Source organism: Cloeon dipterum, chromosome 1, assembly GCF_949628265.1.
Source record: "Cloeon dipterum chromosome 1, ieCloDipt1.1, whole genome shotgun sequence".
NCBI lineage: Eukaryota > Metazoa > Arthropoda > Insecta > Ephemeroptera > Baetidae > Cloeon > Cloeon dipterum.
Window position 1 is genome coordinate 39856536 of NC_088786.1, and position 14143 is coordinate 39870678.

The following is a 14143-nucleotide window of genomic DNA, read 5'->3' on the forward strand; positions in this document are numbered from 1 at the left end:
TAGACTGCCATCCCATCCCATGCGGGTCTTTACTCTCCTCTCGCGGCATTTCTAGCTCTGACAAAATTTGATGTGCTTATTGCTTGCATGGATGAGATGAGGCAGGAGGGGATTTATATTATATTATATATTTTAAATTTGCTAGTTGTTGGTCATGCTGCTTGCTTTTTATTTTTATCTTTCATTTCCGTCCAGGCACAACAGCCGGGAGCAGAATTCTAATGAATTTTATTATTTTTTCTCTGTTGTGAGCCTCTAATCGTCACGGGAACATTTAATCCAGCTGTTTTAACTGTAAAATATTAATTTTTCATATATACAGGTGAATTTTCACTTTAAAAATACTTTTCCAGTCTGTAAAATGACTGATTACAATTTTCTACCTTCTACCGGAAAATTCTGACGTTTAAAAATCTCAAAAAGTGGATCTGGAACCGATTTCAGGGTGGGGTACCCTGAAAAAGGTGGTCAGGGTAATTCAGCAGATAGAGCTTGGTGAGACCTTTCGTTTAAGACCTTTTGACTTAAAATCCATCCATCCGTTGAATAATTAAAAATTTTGAGCTTTTCGGAAATTCGGACATTCAAAAAATCGTAATAATTCGTGAAATGGTTCGATTTTGAAAAACTGCACACGGTTAAACGCGCCTTATTGAGGGGCATCGATTGGTGCCCAAATCGGCATCGTGTGGCCCATTGGGACCCGCCTGGGCCCCGAAAACAACATTTTGTAATGTCCAAATCACGTTTTTCAACCTTTAAAAATTTATAACTCGGCTCCTATTGGTCGTAGAGTAAAAAATCAATGTTCGTTGGACTCGTGGTAACATTCTGCATTGAATGAATCCTAAAGTGGCCCCCGTGCGCCCCTTCGGGCCCAAAAGCCCCCAAAATCTGCGCAAAAAGTCATTTTTCTGATTTTTATTTAAATTCACCTAAGGGCCGGAGTGTAATTTTGACTTTATTTTCCTTCGTTTGGCACCGAGAGGCGTCGACTGGCCAGGTTTTGCGCCAAAATTCCCGTTTTTTGCGTTTTTATTTTACCCGGGAAGACAGGGAACTTCAATTAACAAAATAATTTGGTATTGATGGTAAAAAAACGAGCCTTTTTTGTCTTATTTGATAATTCAAGTGTGTTGCACATTCCTCATGAGAATGAACAGTTAAAAAAATCCCTCGTCACGTCTTTTCTTCGAGAGAGGAACCCTTAAAAAGCAAGAGAGGATTAGCCAAAGCCAGATTTTCTTGGGGCAGGTCCCTGCTTGTTATAAACAAAGCCGCGGCGGCGGGTGCGAGACAGAGAAAAAGAGAGTCTAGTTTTCCACTGCACATGGCCAGCACAAACTAAACAGAGGCGCGATGCAGCTGCTGCCGCGCGTCCCCTCGCCTTTTTCTCCTTTTTCTCGGCGCTTCCTTCCCTTTAGAAATGTGAGTGAGCGAGTGGTTTCCTTCCAGAGACGCGCAGCCACGCAGGGATTAAATGCCGATGCATAAAGTATAAAAGGGAAGCACCGATTTACAGGGGAAACGGGATCTGAGTGACTATGCATGAGGGCGGGAAAACGGGGGACGCACATGTAAATCAAATGCTTTTAGATTATCGTCTCACAAAATCAGTGCACAGCCAAAAAGAGATTTATTTATACTGCTTTCAGGAGGGTCTTTTTACCACTTCTTTTTAAGATTTTTAAGGGGGTTTTATTTTTTTTTAATTTTTAATAAAAATATTTAAAAAAAATATCAAACCTATTCCCGACGATTTACTAAATTAAAATAAATAAATAAATCTTCCTTCAAACCAACAAATATCTAATAAACAACGTTAAACAACAGGTTTTATTTAAATCAGAGCACAAACAAATATTTAAAATAAATATTATTTTATGAAGAATTTTCTTTCTGGTTGCGGGTCGAAAGGACATGATGTCACGCGGCCAACCTTCCAAGTGTCTCTGTCTCGTTTCTTATTCGTGGCGATATACATATTATTATTATTTTTTGTGCTGCTCTGCGACACTACTAGCTCGGCGTGGGAGGCCAACGGGAATGTACTTTGATACACACACGTCACTCGCTCCGCATAATATTCAATGTATTCGATTTCAGACCGGCAACAAAACGCGAGCGCGCCGGCCCGTGTATCGCGTTACAATTAGCCGCGAGGCAGCCGCACTTTCTTTCCTTCGTTCCCACAGGCTGAGTTTCCAGACTGGGATGGAGCATTGCTACAATTTAGTTTGGTAATTTTATTTAAATTATGCATTTTTAGAGGCGAAGATTTTAATTAAATTTGGTGGTGGGGTTGCAAGTCAAAATTAAGTAAAAAATAATACGAAGGACGCTTGGAATGGACGGGATTTTTTGGCGTTGGAATATTTAGATGCCACTTAAAAGTACTGGTTAATAAAAAATGGTGAAATTCCAGGTTAAAAGCTCAGGAATGGGGGCGTTTCCTATTTCTTCTTAATCTAAAAAATCTCCGAAAATCGAATTCTAAACTATAACTCTTGAGTGGGTTGAGGAATCACCCTGAAATTTTCACCGCCCAACCCAGTTTTTGATCATGAACAACTTTTAAATTTAGGAAAAATTCGCAGGTTGAAGGTCAAGGTCACCTTTTGCGACCTTTTTTCGAAAAATCAAAATTAAGGGATGATCACCCCCTCCGATTTTTTCGGGCTTCATGGCTGAAATGTAGCCCGTGAAATTCTGCACAAGCACACCAAATTTCAAAGGTGTAACCCCTATAGTTTTGCTGCAATTCCAATTTGAAAATTTAAAAACCTGCAGGACCACGCATGCGCAGTTCGCCTCTCGTTCGTAAAGTGTATTTTTCCGCATTTAACTTGTTTAGAAATACCAAGAGGGCCTAGGGTAGACCTAGGAAGGTTGAAATCGACCTTCAGGGTCAGACCCTGACGTGACCCTGAGATATAAAATTTCAAAAACTCCCAATTTCATCGAGCTTGGTGTCTTTTCATAGGTTTTCACTGCCGTACAGCTCAAATAAAAAGCCAAAACTGTCGAATGACTATCCTAAAACTGGTTTGTGATGTAAGAATTTGTTAAAATGTTGAAATTTTATGTTATCAAAATATTTCAAAATTTCCTCATTTGGAAACAATTAATTCGATTATTTCTGCTTGTTGTTTCAGCTGCAAGATGATGAGCAGCACGCTGTGTCGGGGTCTGCAGACGCAGCCGGTGTCTCCGTCGCGGCCGCGCGACATCTGGAGCCCGGCGCGGCGCTCGTACAGCGGCATCAGCAGCCCCGTGAGCGCCGCCCCCGCCGCCGCCTCCGGGGGCGGCAGGACCTTCTTCGCCGCGACGCCCCGCCGGAGCTTCTCGCCGCCCCGACGGCCGCTGTCGGCGCCCGGCGCCCGCGAGCAGCGGCTGTCGGCGCCGGCGGCGCCGCAAATCGAGACCGAGGAGGAGTACGTCGAGTTCTACCAGAAACGCATCCTCACCGCCCAGCAGAAGCAGCTGCTCCCCCTCCAGGAAGACCTCGCTGACTGGCTCAACAAGCTCTTGGGTGAGTTTTTAATTTTTTTTTTATAAAAAAAATCGGGGATTGAAATGCCTGAAATTTCAACAGTTTAATTTTTTTGGTTGAATTTCTAAATATTTTTGCACTTGCCGGGTGAATTTTAAGAGTTGGCGTTGGAAAAATTCGGAAAGGTGGCTCTGGAACCGATTTCAGGGTAAGCTACCCTGGAAAAGGTCATCAGGGTAATTCAGATGATAGAGCTTGGTGAGACCTTTCGTTTAAGACCTTGTGACTTAAAATCCATCAATCCGTTGAATTATTATAAATTTTGAGCTTTTCTGAAAATCGGACATTAAAAAAATCGTAGTAATTCGAAATATGGTCCGATTTTGAAAAACTGCACACTGTTGAACGCGTCTTGTTAAGGGTCATCCATTGAAGCCCAAATTGGCATCGTTTGACCCATTGGGCTCCACCTGGGCCCCGAAATCAAAATTTTATAATGTCCAAATCACGTTTTTCCAATTAAAAAATTAATAACTCGGCTTCTATGGGTCGTAGAGGCAAAAACCAATGTTTTTTAAACTCGTAGAAACATTCTGCGTCAAATAGAACCAAAAACGGCTCCCTTTAACCCCCGTCAAATGTAATTTTGTTCAGTTCTTTTATAAAAGTACAAAAAAATCCCATTTAAAACAATCCCAAGCCCAGATTAATTTTACCAGCCGTATTATCATGAGCAGGCACGAACAATTTCGACCTGAAACGCTCGTCAAGGAAGGCACTCTTTAAAAACTATATAATTATGACAACAGTTCCCTGCGGCGAAATTAGCAAAGCGACGCCTTTAATAATATTTGCTCTCGAAACTGCGCCCAACTGTGTGTTACCATTGCGAAAGATTTCGTTTTCTGTGTGTGAAGAAAGAGCGCAATTAGCGGCATTCCTGAAAATCACTAATTGCCCGCAATATTGCTCGAAAAGTGATAGTTTATTTCGCTTCTTCGTAAATAAATGTCACAACAAATTCTCCGCGTTGGTCACACCTCTGGAATTTAATTTATTCTAAAATGTTTGTTTACGCGTTCCCATTGTTTCGATTCTTGATGTTAAGATCAAAATTCGCAGGTGCTTTGTCACATTGGCGGGCGTCGGCTGATGAAAAGCCAGCGCCAAATTGCTGCGCGATGGAATATTAGCTCGGAACACGCGAGCCTTGTAAAAGGAGATAGGCGTGCGATTCGCGAATAGGCTTTGTTTGCCCGCGTTTGTGTGTTAGCAGGTCGGTTTCCCACACCTTCCACGCACTTTGATTGTTGCTAAAACACCAAACTTTTAAAATTATTGCACATTTTATTTTAAAATATTGTGTAAAATAGTTCTTACGGTAAAATGTTCAAATTCTGATCAAATATAAATGCGATTAATTGACTACCGTATTGTTTTAAAAACATTTTCTTGGCTGTTTAATTTTTTGAAGCTGCGCACTAAATTTGTGGGCATTTAACGCATGCGCAGTATGTTTGAATCGCTTCTTCATCTCAAAGAGAGGCTGAAACTCATTACTGCGCATGCGTGAACCAAATTAAAACCTTCTGCGCAGTCGAAATTCCTATCAGGGCATGGGTTGCAATCTGTATTGGTTTCCGACCAGTCAGAATTCAATATGGCGTCGAAATAATGGAGGCTTTCAAGGTGCTTAAATTAGTTGTCTGAATTTACGCCCATTTTGAAGCTGCGCAGTAAATTTGTGCGCATCTGAAGCATGCGCAGTATGTTCAGATCGCTTCTAAATCTCACAGAGAGGCTGAAACTCATCACTGCGCATGTGTGAACCGAATTAAAACCTTCTGCGCAGTCGCAATTCCAACCGGGGGCCTAGGGTTGCGATCTGTTTTGGTTTCCCGCCGGTCAGGAGTCAATATGGCTTCGAAATAATGGTAGCCAATCAGGAGACAGTCCAGCGGCCAATCAGAAGCGTCGAAAAAGAGGCGTGGCAACCTAATAATTTCATTCCCGCGTATTTTGTTAAATTTTCATTAGCCTGATGCGCCATCTAACGGTCGATTCGCCAATTTCCGGGTAATCAGCTGTTTATTAAAAGAAAAATAAAAAACATTCAAATTTCCCGCCTTACCGTACCAGACGCCATGTCTGCGCGTCACGTGCATCCGGCTTCCTATGGATAAATAAATGTTCAAATTCTGATAAAAAAAAAACAAATGGCGTTAATTTTCAACCTTAATTTTTTTAAAACGTTTCTTGTCTGTTAAATTTTCGCCCAGGAAAATTTAAAAAATTCAGTCTTTTAAAATGGACTTAAAAATTGGAAAATAATCTAATTAATGATGACATTTTTTTAAATTAAAGAAAATAACAGAATTGAATTCTCTGCCTTTGAAATTTGTAATTTTATTTTCGTGAAACGCGCTTTTTAACTGCGCAGACACGTTCGCCGCGATGATGCGTTTTGTCCGTGTCGTGTATATGTAATTAGGCAAATTTTTAGAGCCGCTCGGCGAGCGAGTGGGTGTCCGTGGCCGCCCCCGCTCTCCGCTCCGCCGATGCCCCGAAATGGAAACTTGCCTCTCATTGTGCACCGCGCGCGCGACCGCTTTTCAGATTTACGAGTGTGACCTCCGAGCGGCCGCGGGTCAACCCGCGGCCCCCTCCTGCAAATACTCTCCTTCTCGCCCGGATGATGACGTTACTTTTTTTATTATTATTTGTTGTTTGCAGAGATTTATGCGTGAGAAAAAGCACTTAGATTTACGCCTCACTTCCTGGTTTTTTTTTTATAAATTTATAGAGCCAAAATTGCATTTACAAGCAGGAGAATCTGAAGAAATCCGAGGATTTTCCTTTTAAATCATAATTCTACGCCCGAAAAAAATTGCACAAACGGCACAGATAATCAGCCCAGTCAGCGAGCATGATAATGACGTCATTAATTATTTTTTTATAATTTTTCTGAAAGCCGTGGAGCATCCATTCATTCTAATTAATTAATTCAACCAGCCATAAATATACGAGACATTTTTTTATTTCATTCAGCTGTACAAAAGTACATTATTTTATTTCTGCCGGGCTTATAATATTATAAATATATTCACAAATTTAAAATTATCCTTTATGGGGGAGTTCATGTTGTCAAAAAAGTCCGACTCTAAAACGCATCAGGTCCATGCACGTCTTCGCGTCCTCTGCGCTGTCGTGTCCGTGGCCACTTCCTGCAAATTTCAAAATTAATATAGTTAAAAACGTGCCAACTTTGTCATTACCGTGATTTTGGATTTTCCGTCCCATTATATTATTAGCCAGCCACCGCAAAGAGTTCCTCTTGTTCTTATTTCTGTGCGGAAACACGATGGCGGTGTCCACTAACTTGTCATGGTGAAGCTGAAAGTGAATTGAGTTAATTAATAGGGACAGAATATGTGTCTCTATTTCGCGTGGCGGACGTTCTGATTGGCATTTACCGCCGCCGGCCAATCAGAACGTCTGCAGTCGTCCGCCGCGTAAAATAGATCGCTTTTAGGCTCTTTCTCACGGCGGGAAATTCGGTTTAAACAATATTTTTTTCATTGGGGGCTTGATTGACGTGACGCGCAAACATGGCGTCTAGTAGAGTACGGCGGAAAGTTCCAAACGTAAACAAAATTATGTTTGAAAAGGTTGAACATGAAAATTCCGGACCCATGGTGGGAATTTCGGCTGCGCATGAGGTTTTAATTTGGATCAAGCATGCGCAGTGATGCGTTTCAGCCAATCTGTGAGATGAATCTGTGTGAGATGCGCACAAGTCTACTGCGCAGCTTCAAAAAGGGCGTATATTTAAACAGCTATAAAAAGTTAATTTAAGCACTTTGAAAATCTCCATTATTTCGATGCCATGTTGAATTCTGACTTGCGGGAACCAACACAGATCGCAATCTGGACCCCGGTGGGAATTGCGACTGCGCAGAAGGTTTGAATGTGGGTCACGCATGCGCAGTGATGCGTTTTGGCCTCTCAGTGAGATTTATAAGCGATTTGAACGTACTGCGCATGCTTAAGATGCGCAAAGGTTTACTGCGCAGCTTCAAAATTTGTGAAAAGAGTTAATTTAAAAGCTTATCGACGATTTTGACGCTTCTGATTGGCCTGATGAACCAAAACAAATCGGAATATGGTGATTTAAAATTAAAAATAATCCGGATTATCTTACCTTGAGGGCCTTCAAGTCGTGGTCGATGCTGTGTCCAATCAAAATAGAGTCCTTCTTGATAAACCTCAACAGATCCTCCTGCACTTCTTTCAAAGGCTTGGTTGGACCTTTCTCGAGCAAATCTCTGGTGATTCCGCTGAACTGCGTGACGTAGTCCAGGATCTTGGTGTCAGGCTTGACCAAAGTATCGTAAACAACGACCCGATTCTCGTCCACGAGGGACGCGCGGGTGCATTCGAAGCCGTTCTTGGTGATGCACATTTCGCAGTCGAGGGCGAAAACCGCCCGATTTGATCCGCAGCCGTCTGCGGTCGAAACGTACTCGCTCTTGTCGTCAAAAAGCGGATCTTCCGAGACGTGGTACTCGTGCTTCGTGCAGCCGGGGCTTTGGCCTTTCCTCCGAGAGCAGCACTCGAAGATAAATTGAAATTTGGGCCTCTTTATAAGCTTGCCAGGATGGAATGTGCACAAATTTCCCGGGTCCAGCGGCTTGGCATCTCCGTTTTCATCCAATTCCAGTTCGTAGAATTGTTCGCATCGCTCGCAAAGGCGCTTGCCTTTCGGCACGAAGATGGAATTGCGTTTGCCGCGATTCTTTAGGGTGGCAACCTTGGACAGTCCGTCCACCGTCCGTTTGTTCTCGACATATTTTTGTAGCAAGCTGTACAACGTTTCTGGAACAGAGGGAATATTTTACTTTGCTGAGATCCGAAAAAAATTGAGGAAAATTCGCTTGCCGATTTAAATTAAATAATTTCACTTACCTTTTGCTGCAGAATCGCTTAGGATTTTAATGAGACAAGCCATGTCTTTTTAAAAAACTGTTTTAAAAATTAAATAGAGCCAGGAATATTTATAAATAAATTATAATTAGTAAAAGGTCTGGCTCTTTGAATGGCTCACGAACGACTGATTAATTTCACAGTCTGCCTCTTCGCGTGCTCAACATACGCGGAATACCACAAATGAATTTCTCAGATTTTTGTTAAAATTTTTAGATGTAAGAACATTCTAGAGATTTTTTATTCTTACTCACTTCTGCCACTACTGTTTTTTGAAATAATTTCACACAATTTAACTCAGTTGGCGATTTTACACCTGTCCGCGACCCATTAGGAGCCAATTAAAAAAAAAGCGTGAATTTTGTGACATTAAAAACTTTGGTTTTTAGGGCCCAGGTGGGGCCCTTTGGGCCGAAAGGTGCTGATTTTGATACCAATCAACGCCCCTTGGTAAGGCGCGTCTGCTCGTGTGCAGTTTTTCAAAATCAGACCATTTTTCGAATTTTCACGATTTTTTTCGTCAAAATTTTAAAAAACTCGAACTTCCGGTTTAAGGAAGAAATTCAAAAACGACTTCTTAGTCGACGCGAAATTTATCTGGGATCATTTTAAGACCAAATAAGAGCCGATCCGATCAAAATCCTAGGACTAATGGGATTTTTAAGTTTCAAAAACGTGATTTTCGCCCTTTTCCCATTGGAAATCGGAAATTCACAATTTCCTTCGGACGGGGATCCATAATGGGTTCCCACCTGTTCCATCGCACGCAGAGGTCCAACACCGGTCTGAAAACAGATTTTGACATTTTTGACGCCCATAGAAAAATTAAAATAAATTTTTTACGGTTTTTTGGCTTTGTGACGGGTGAAAATGGTTTTATTTTTCTTAAAATTCGGCTGTTCATCCGATCTGCGTCCACGACCCCTCATCGGACAGGTCTCGGACGGGGCTTTAACCTGAGATACACCTTAACTACCTTTTTCAGGGTATCTCGACCTGATATCCGCTTCCAGGTCGGATGATTATTAAAAATTTTAATGAAACGTCAGAAATTAAAAGATATTTAATGTATTTTGGTCTCGAACAACTAATTCGTTTCAAATTCCGCCTTTTTAGCATACACGGAATACCCTAAATAAATTTCCCAGATTTTTCTTTAGAAATATTTGGACGAAGCAGCATTATTACAAATTTTGTAATGTCACTTTCACCACTGTTTGGAAATAAATTTTACTCAACCACATACGCGGAGCAATTAAACTGAGTTGGCGAATTTCCAGCTGTCTGGCGCGTCCAGACGTAACGGTTATAATAACAGAAGCAATTTGATCGCAATGTTTCACACCCGATCGGCTCGCGAGCATTATTTACAGTTTCCATTCGACACAATGCATTGTTTTTTGTTTTCGTGCCAGGCCAGGACGGAATAGTAAATTATTTTTCGCATTCTTCTCTCGCCCACCATGCCAAAAATCTCAATTTGATCCCATTTGAACGCGTGGGGGTTAATTGGCGTGTAATTATATGCATTGTCAGCGAGCGAAAAAGAGAAAACGCCGAAAATCGAGTGCGCTGGACTCCGGACTTGTTTGCTAATGCGAAAGAAATAAGGGGAAAGTGAATCGCCAGGCTCCAAAAGCTGCGGATTAGGATTTTATTTTAATTAAAGGAGATAATTTTTTGGGGTACAATAAAAATTAATTTAAAAATTTAAGAAATTGTTGACAGTAATTTATTTCGAATTGAGAAGTCTTTTAGAATGTTGTTGTTAAAAAATAACACGATATCTATCAAGGCTTTTCGAAGTGCTATTTTATTGCTGCGGACGCAGAGTGAGAAAACAGGAAAGCCGCGCGGTGCTACTCATCCTCATAAAACGAAAATCTTGTTGTTTACCGTTCAAACAAACTCGCCGGCTTTTGGACAAGCCGTGGGCGGCTCTGTTCTACATAAATCATTTTAACAGACCGCGCGCACTTTCTCCAAACAGAGCTAATTATTAAATTAGGAAATATTTAAACCCTTCAATTTTTAGATTTAACTCTGACCAATGGAAGAAATTCACACTTTCTTTATTGAAATTCAAACGAAGGATATAGATAAGGCAGAGCAATTGGGATCAGAGATCAGATCGAGGCCATCTGGCGCGTGGAAATGATAGAGAGATGCATTTTCTCCGCGCGAGTGTCGAACGGAAACAAATAATATGAAAACTGAAAAGGCACGGCAGCGTGCGATGCCGGCCGCCGATAAAACGCACACAAAGCAGCCAAAGCAAGAAGCAGCCTTTGTTTTCAAGAGGATTCACACTGCTTTTCACAAATTATTCAAAAATCTAGCTATCAAAATTCGATCTATTAAAATTTTACGTAAAAACGGATTTTTTTCAATTTTTAAAGGTTAGAAATTTCGGCGATTTAAAAATTTTGTTTTTAAAAGAGCTAAAATGGAGATGGAAATTTGAGCTTGGACCTAATTTGCTGGAAATTCTCGAAAAAAAAATTCCGGCTGTCAAATAAACTTTTTATGGTTGTTTGAATATACGCCCATTTTTGAGCTGCGCAGTAAACTTGTGCGCATCTTAAGCATGCGCAGTAAGTTCAGATTGCTTCTTCATATCACAGGGAGGCAGAAAATCATCACTGCGCATGCGTGAACCAAATTAAAACCTTCTGCGCAGTCGTAATTCCCACCGGGGTCCGTGTTGCGATCTGTGTTGGTTTCCCGCCGGTCAGAAGTCAAAATGGCGTCGAAAAAATGGAGGCCAATCAGGAGACAGTCCAGCGGCCAATCAGAAGCGTCAAAAAAGGGGCGTGCCGGCCTAATAATTTCATTCCCGCCTATTTTGCTAGATGAGAAAGCGTCTAAAAGCGATCTATTTTATGCGGCGGAGGACCGCAGACGTTCTGATTGGCCAGCGGCGGTGTATATTACATTCAGAAAGTCCGCGCAGTCCTCCGCCACGTGAAATAAACCGCTTTTCAACAGCACGTTTGCCTTGAAGATCTGAAAATTTTATTAAATAAACTGTTCCACGCAGCTGTTGACAGTTAAAAAATAATGACTTGTCACAATTTCTTTGATTTATTTTTGAGATAAATTAATTTTTTGTAATTTTCCTACATTTGCCATACAATTTGATAGAAAATATGATTACGCATCCTCTTTAAATATGAGTGGAAAGGAGGAGGTGGTATAGGCAAGGTGCCGCGCGCGCGGCTGCCTCTCATGAACCGGAAACTTTAATTAGGCTGCTGCTAGCAGAGCGCGTACTCGACAAATTACGCCGAAGCAGCCGTGCAGTGCGATATTCCACCGCCGACACTATTTAGAAATAAATTCATCGCTCGCGCGTCTCTTTCTCCGCCGGTCGGCGGCACCGCGTCTCGCCGCTGCACTTCGTGCGACTCGTGCGCTGTCCTCCAACAAATATAATTATGAGTTTATAAACACATTTATTTCTTGTTGTTACACCGGTTCTTTCTTCTCGCCGATTACATGAGCCACTGGAATGTAGTTTATATTTAAATATTTTAAAGGAATGATTTTTTTACCAAATTCAAACGGAAGTTATTTCTCTTTGCGTCCTGATTTAAAATATGGGCACAAATTATGCAAATTTTGGACTTTAAAACCATCTAAATTAACTCTGGTAATTTGAAAACCAATCTAAAAATTCCTCTTATCGGGAAATGTTCCATACTTTCCTCATATTATTAAATTTTGCGAATAATTTACTTTTTTAATCTGTTGATTGATCGTTATTTTGTTTTGGTTTGACAAAAATTGCGGTTTAAAAGGGAAAAAATTCCAACTTCCCGCGGTTTTAGGCACCTGCCACGCCCCCTTTTCAAGATTTTTTGGAAAATTGGCTCTTTAACACGCCCCTTCATTTAGTTACGCTCTTCATCTTCGTTTTTATTTTTATTTTTAAATTGCCTTTCCATAGAAACAGTTTAAACTGTCGATTATTTTCTTCAAATTTAATATCTATGCTTATTCCCTTAAATAAAACGATTTAAATTTAAATTTTGCACTTAAAATAAAAGATTTCAGACAAGATCAGTTTAAATTATAATTTCTTCCTGCAGAAAGTCTTAGGATTCATCAAATTATAATTTTGTTCACCTTCTAACAAACTGTGCCTCAAGGTTTCAGACCAAAAATAAACGAATCCGTAAAAGTGTCAACGCAATATCCACTTGTCCAAATTTTAAACCAGAGAAAAGCCGTACAAAAACCAAAAGATAAACTCCAATCCCCGCGTTCAATTCCGAGACATTTCCTTTTTATTCCGCAACTTACAACCAGTCCCCAGTCACTTATTATTATTTTCTTTTCTCTAACGCCGCAACAGAGCAGTTTTACGCAATTGCACGCCGCCTGATGACGGTCAGCGCGTGTTGTGTTGCGTGAGAAAAAATAAAGCACCCCTGCCTTGCTTGGAGGCCTTGGAAGGGGGCGGGGGTGAAATCGATAGAGCACCGCGTGCACGCACTTGGCGTCGCCGGCCCATGACTCACACTCACTCACACACACACACACCTGCTGCCTCATTTAGTTTATTGCTAAAAGGCTTTAAATAAAAATCAATCGGTGATTCTGGTTGGTTGAACACCAATTTTCACTGGAAAAAAATGTTTCTTTTGAGAAAAAAAGAATTTTTAGACTTAATTTAGTGAACTTATTACATAAATTAATTCATCGGGGGCCGGATTCACGCGACGCGCAGAGCAAAACCAAAAAAACAGCTTGATTAGCCCTTTAATTGGTGAACCGACCGTTAGATGGCACAACAGGCCAATGGAAATGTAACAAAATACGCGGGAATTAAATTATTAGGTTGGCACGCCCCTTTTTCGACGCTTCTGATTGGCCGCTGGATTATGTCTTGATTGGCATCCGTTATTTCGAGGCCATTTTGAATTCTGACCGGTCGGGAACCTACACAGATCGCAATCCGGACACCCGGTGGGAATTTCGACTGCGCAGAAGGTTTTAATTAGGGTCACGCATGCGCAGTAGTGATTTTCAGTCTCCCTGTGAGATTAAGAAGCGATCTGAACTTACTGCGCATGCTTAAGATGCGCACAAGTTTACTGCGCAGCTTTAAAATGGAATATATTGAATTCTGACCGGCGGGAACCAACATAGATTTTAACCCGGCCCCCGGTGAAATTAATTAATTATTAAAATGCAGTCGCATCTAATTTATATTGCAGAAGGCACACTCTATTGAATAAAAGATTAAAATGATTCAATTTTATTGTTCTTTATTTTTTTTATCTGAAAATCGGGGCACTCGCGGCCTTTTTTAGATTCAGATGTCAGATCGCGCGCTGGCCTTGACGCAAAAGAGGCTGCGCGTTGAATATGCGATTTGAATCCGTAATTGGATTAAATTTATTCCAATACCGTAGCTCGCTCGCTGCATTTTAAATTCAAAAATGTACTCCGGCGGACCGACTAGAACATTATTGAATTAAAATTGGGTGGGGCTGCACGGTGAATAGCCGATCAATTTTCATCAAGCTTTTCATTAATGAATTACGAGGCAGACCGCCGAGTTGGCTGCGAATTTTGGTTTGTGTGTTTTTGCCTCGAGCGAGGATCGAATGAATGAATGAAAAAAAGGGTTATGCGCCGTTTGAATTTTTAAAGCAGCCG

At 41.1% G+C, this 14143-nt stretch overlaps 1 protein-coding gene across 3 annotated transcripts in view; it reads left to right on the top strand.

The window, feature by feature from the left end:
* Nucleotides 1-14143, top strand: part of LOC135948025 (uncharacterized) — a 33252-nt gene that overhangs the window by 11871 nt on the left and 7238 nt on the right. For all 3 annotated transcript variants that reach the window (XM_065497068.1, XM_065497067.1, XM_065497070.1), the window contains one exon: nucleotides 3156-3532. In XM_065497068.1, coding sequence (XP_065353140.1) covers nucleotides 3156-3532 — 377 coding nt within the window. The remainder of the gene's footprint in view (nucleotides 1-3155; nucleotides 3533-14143) is intronic.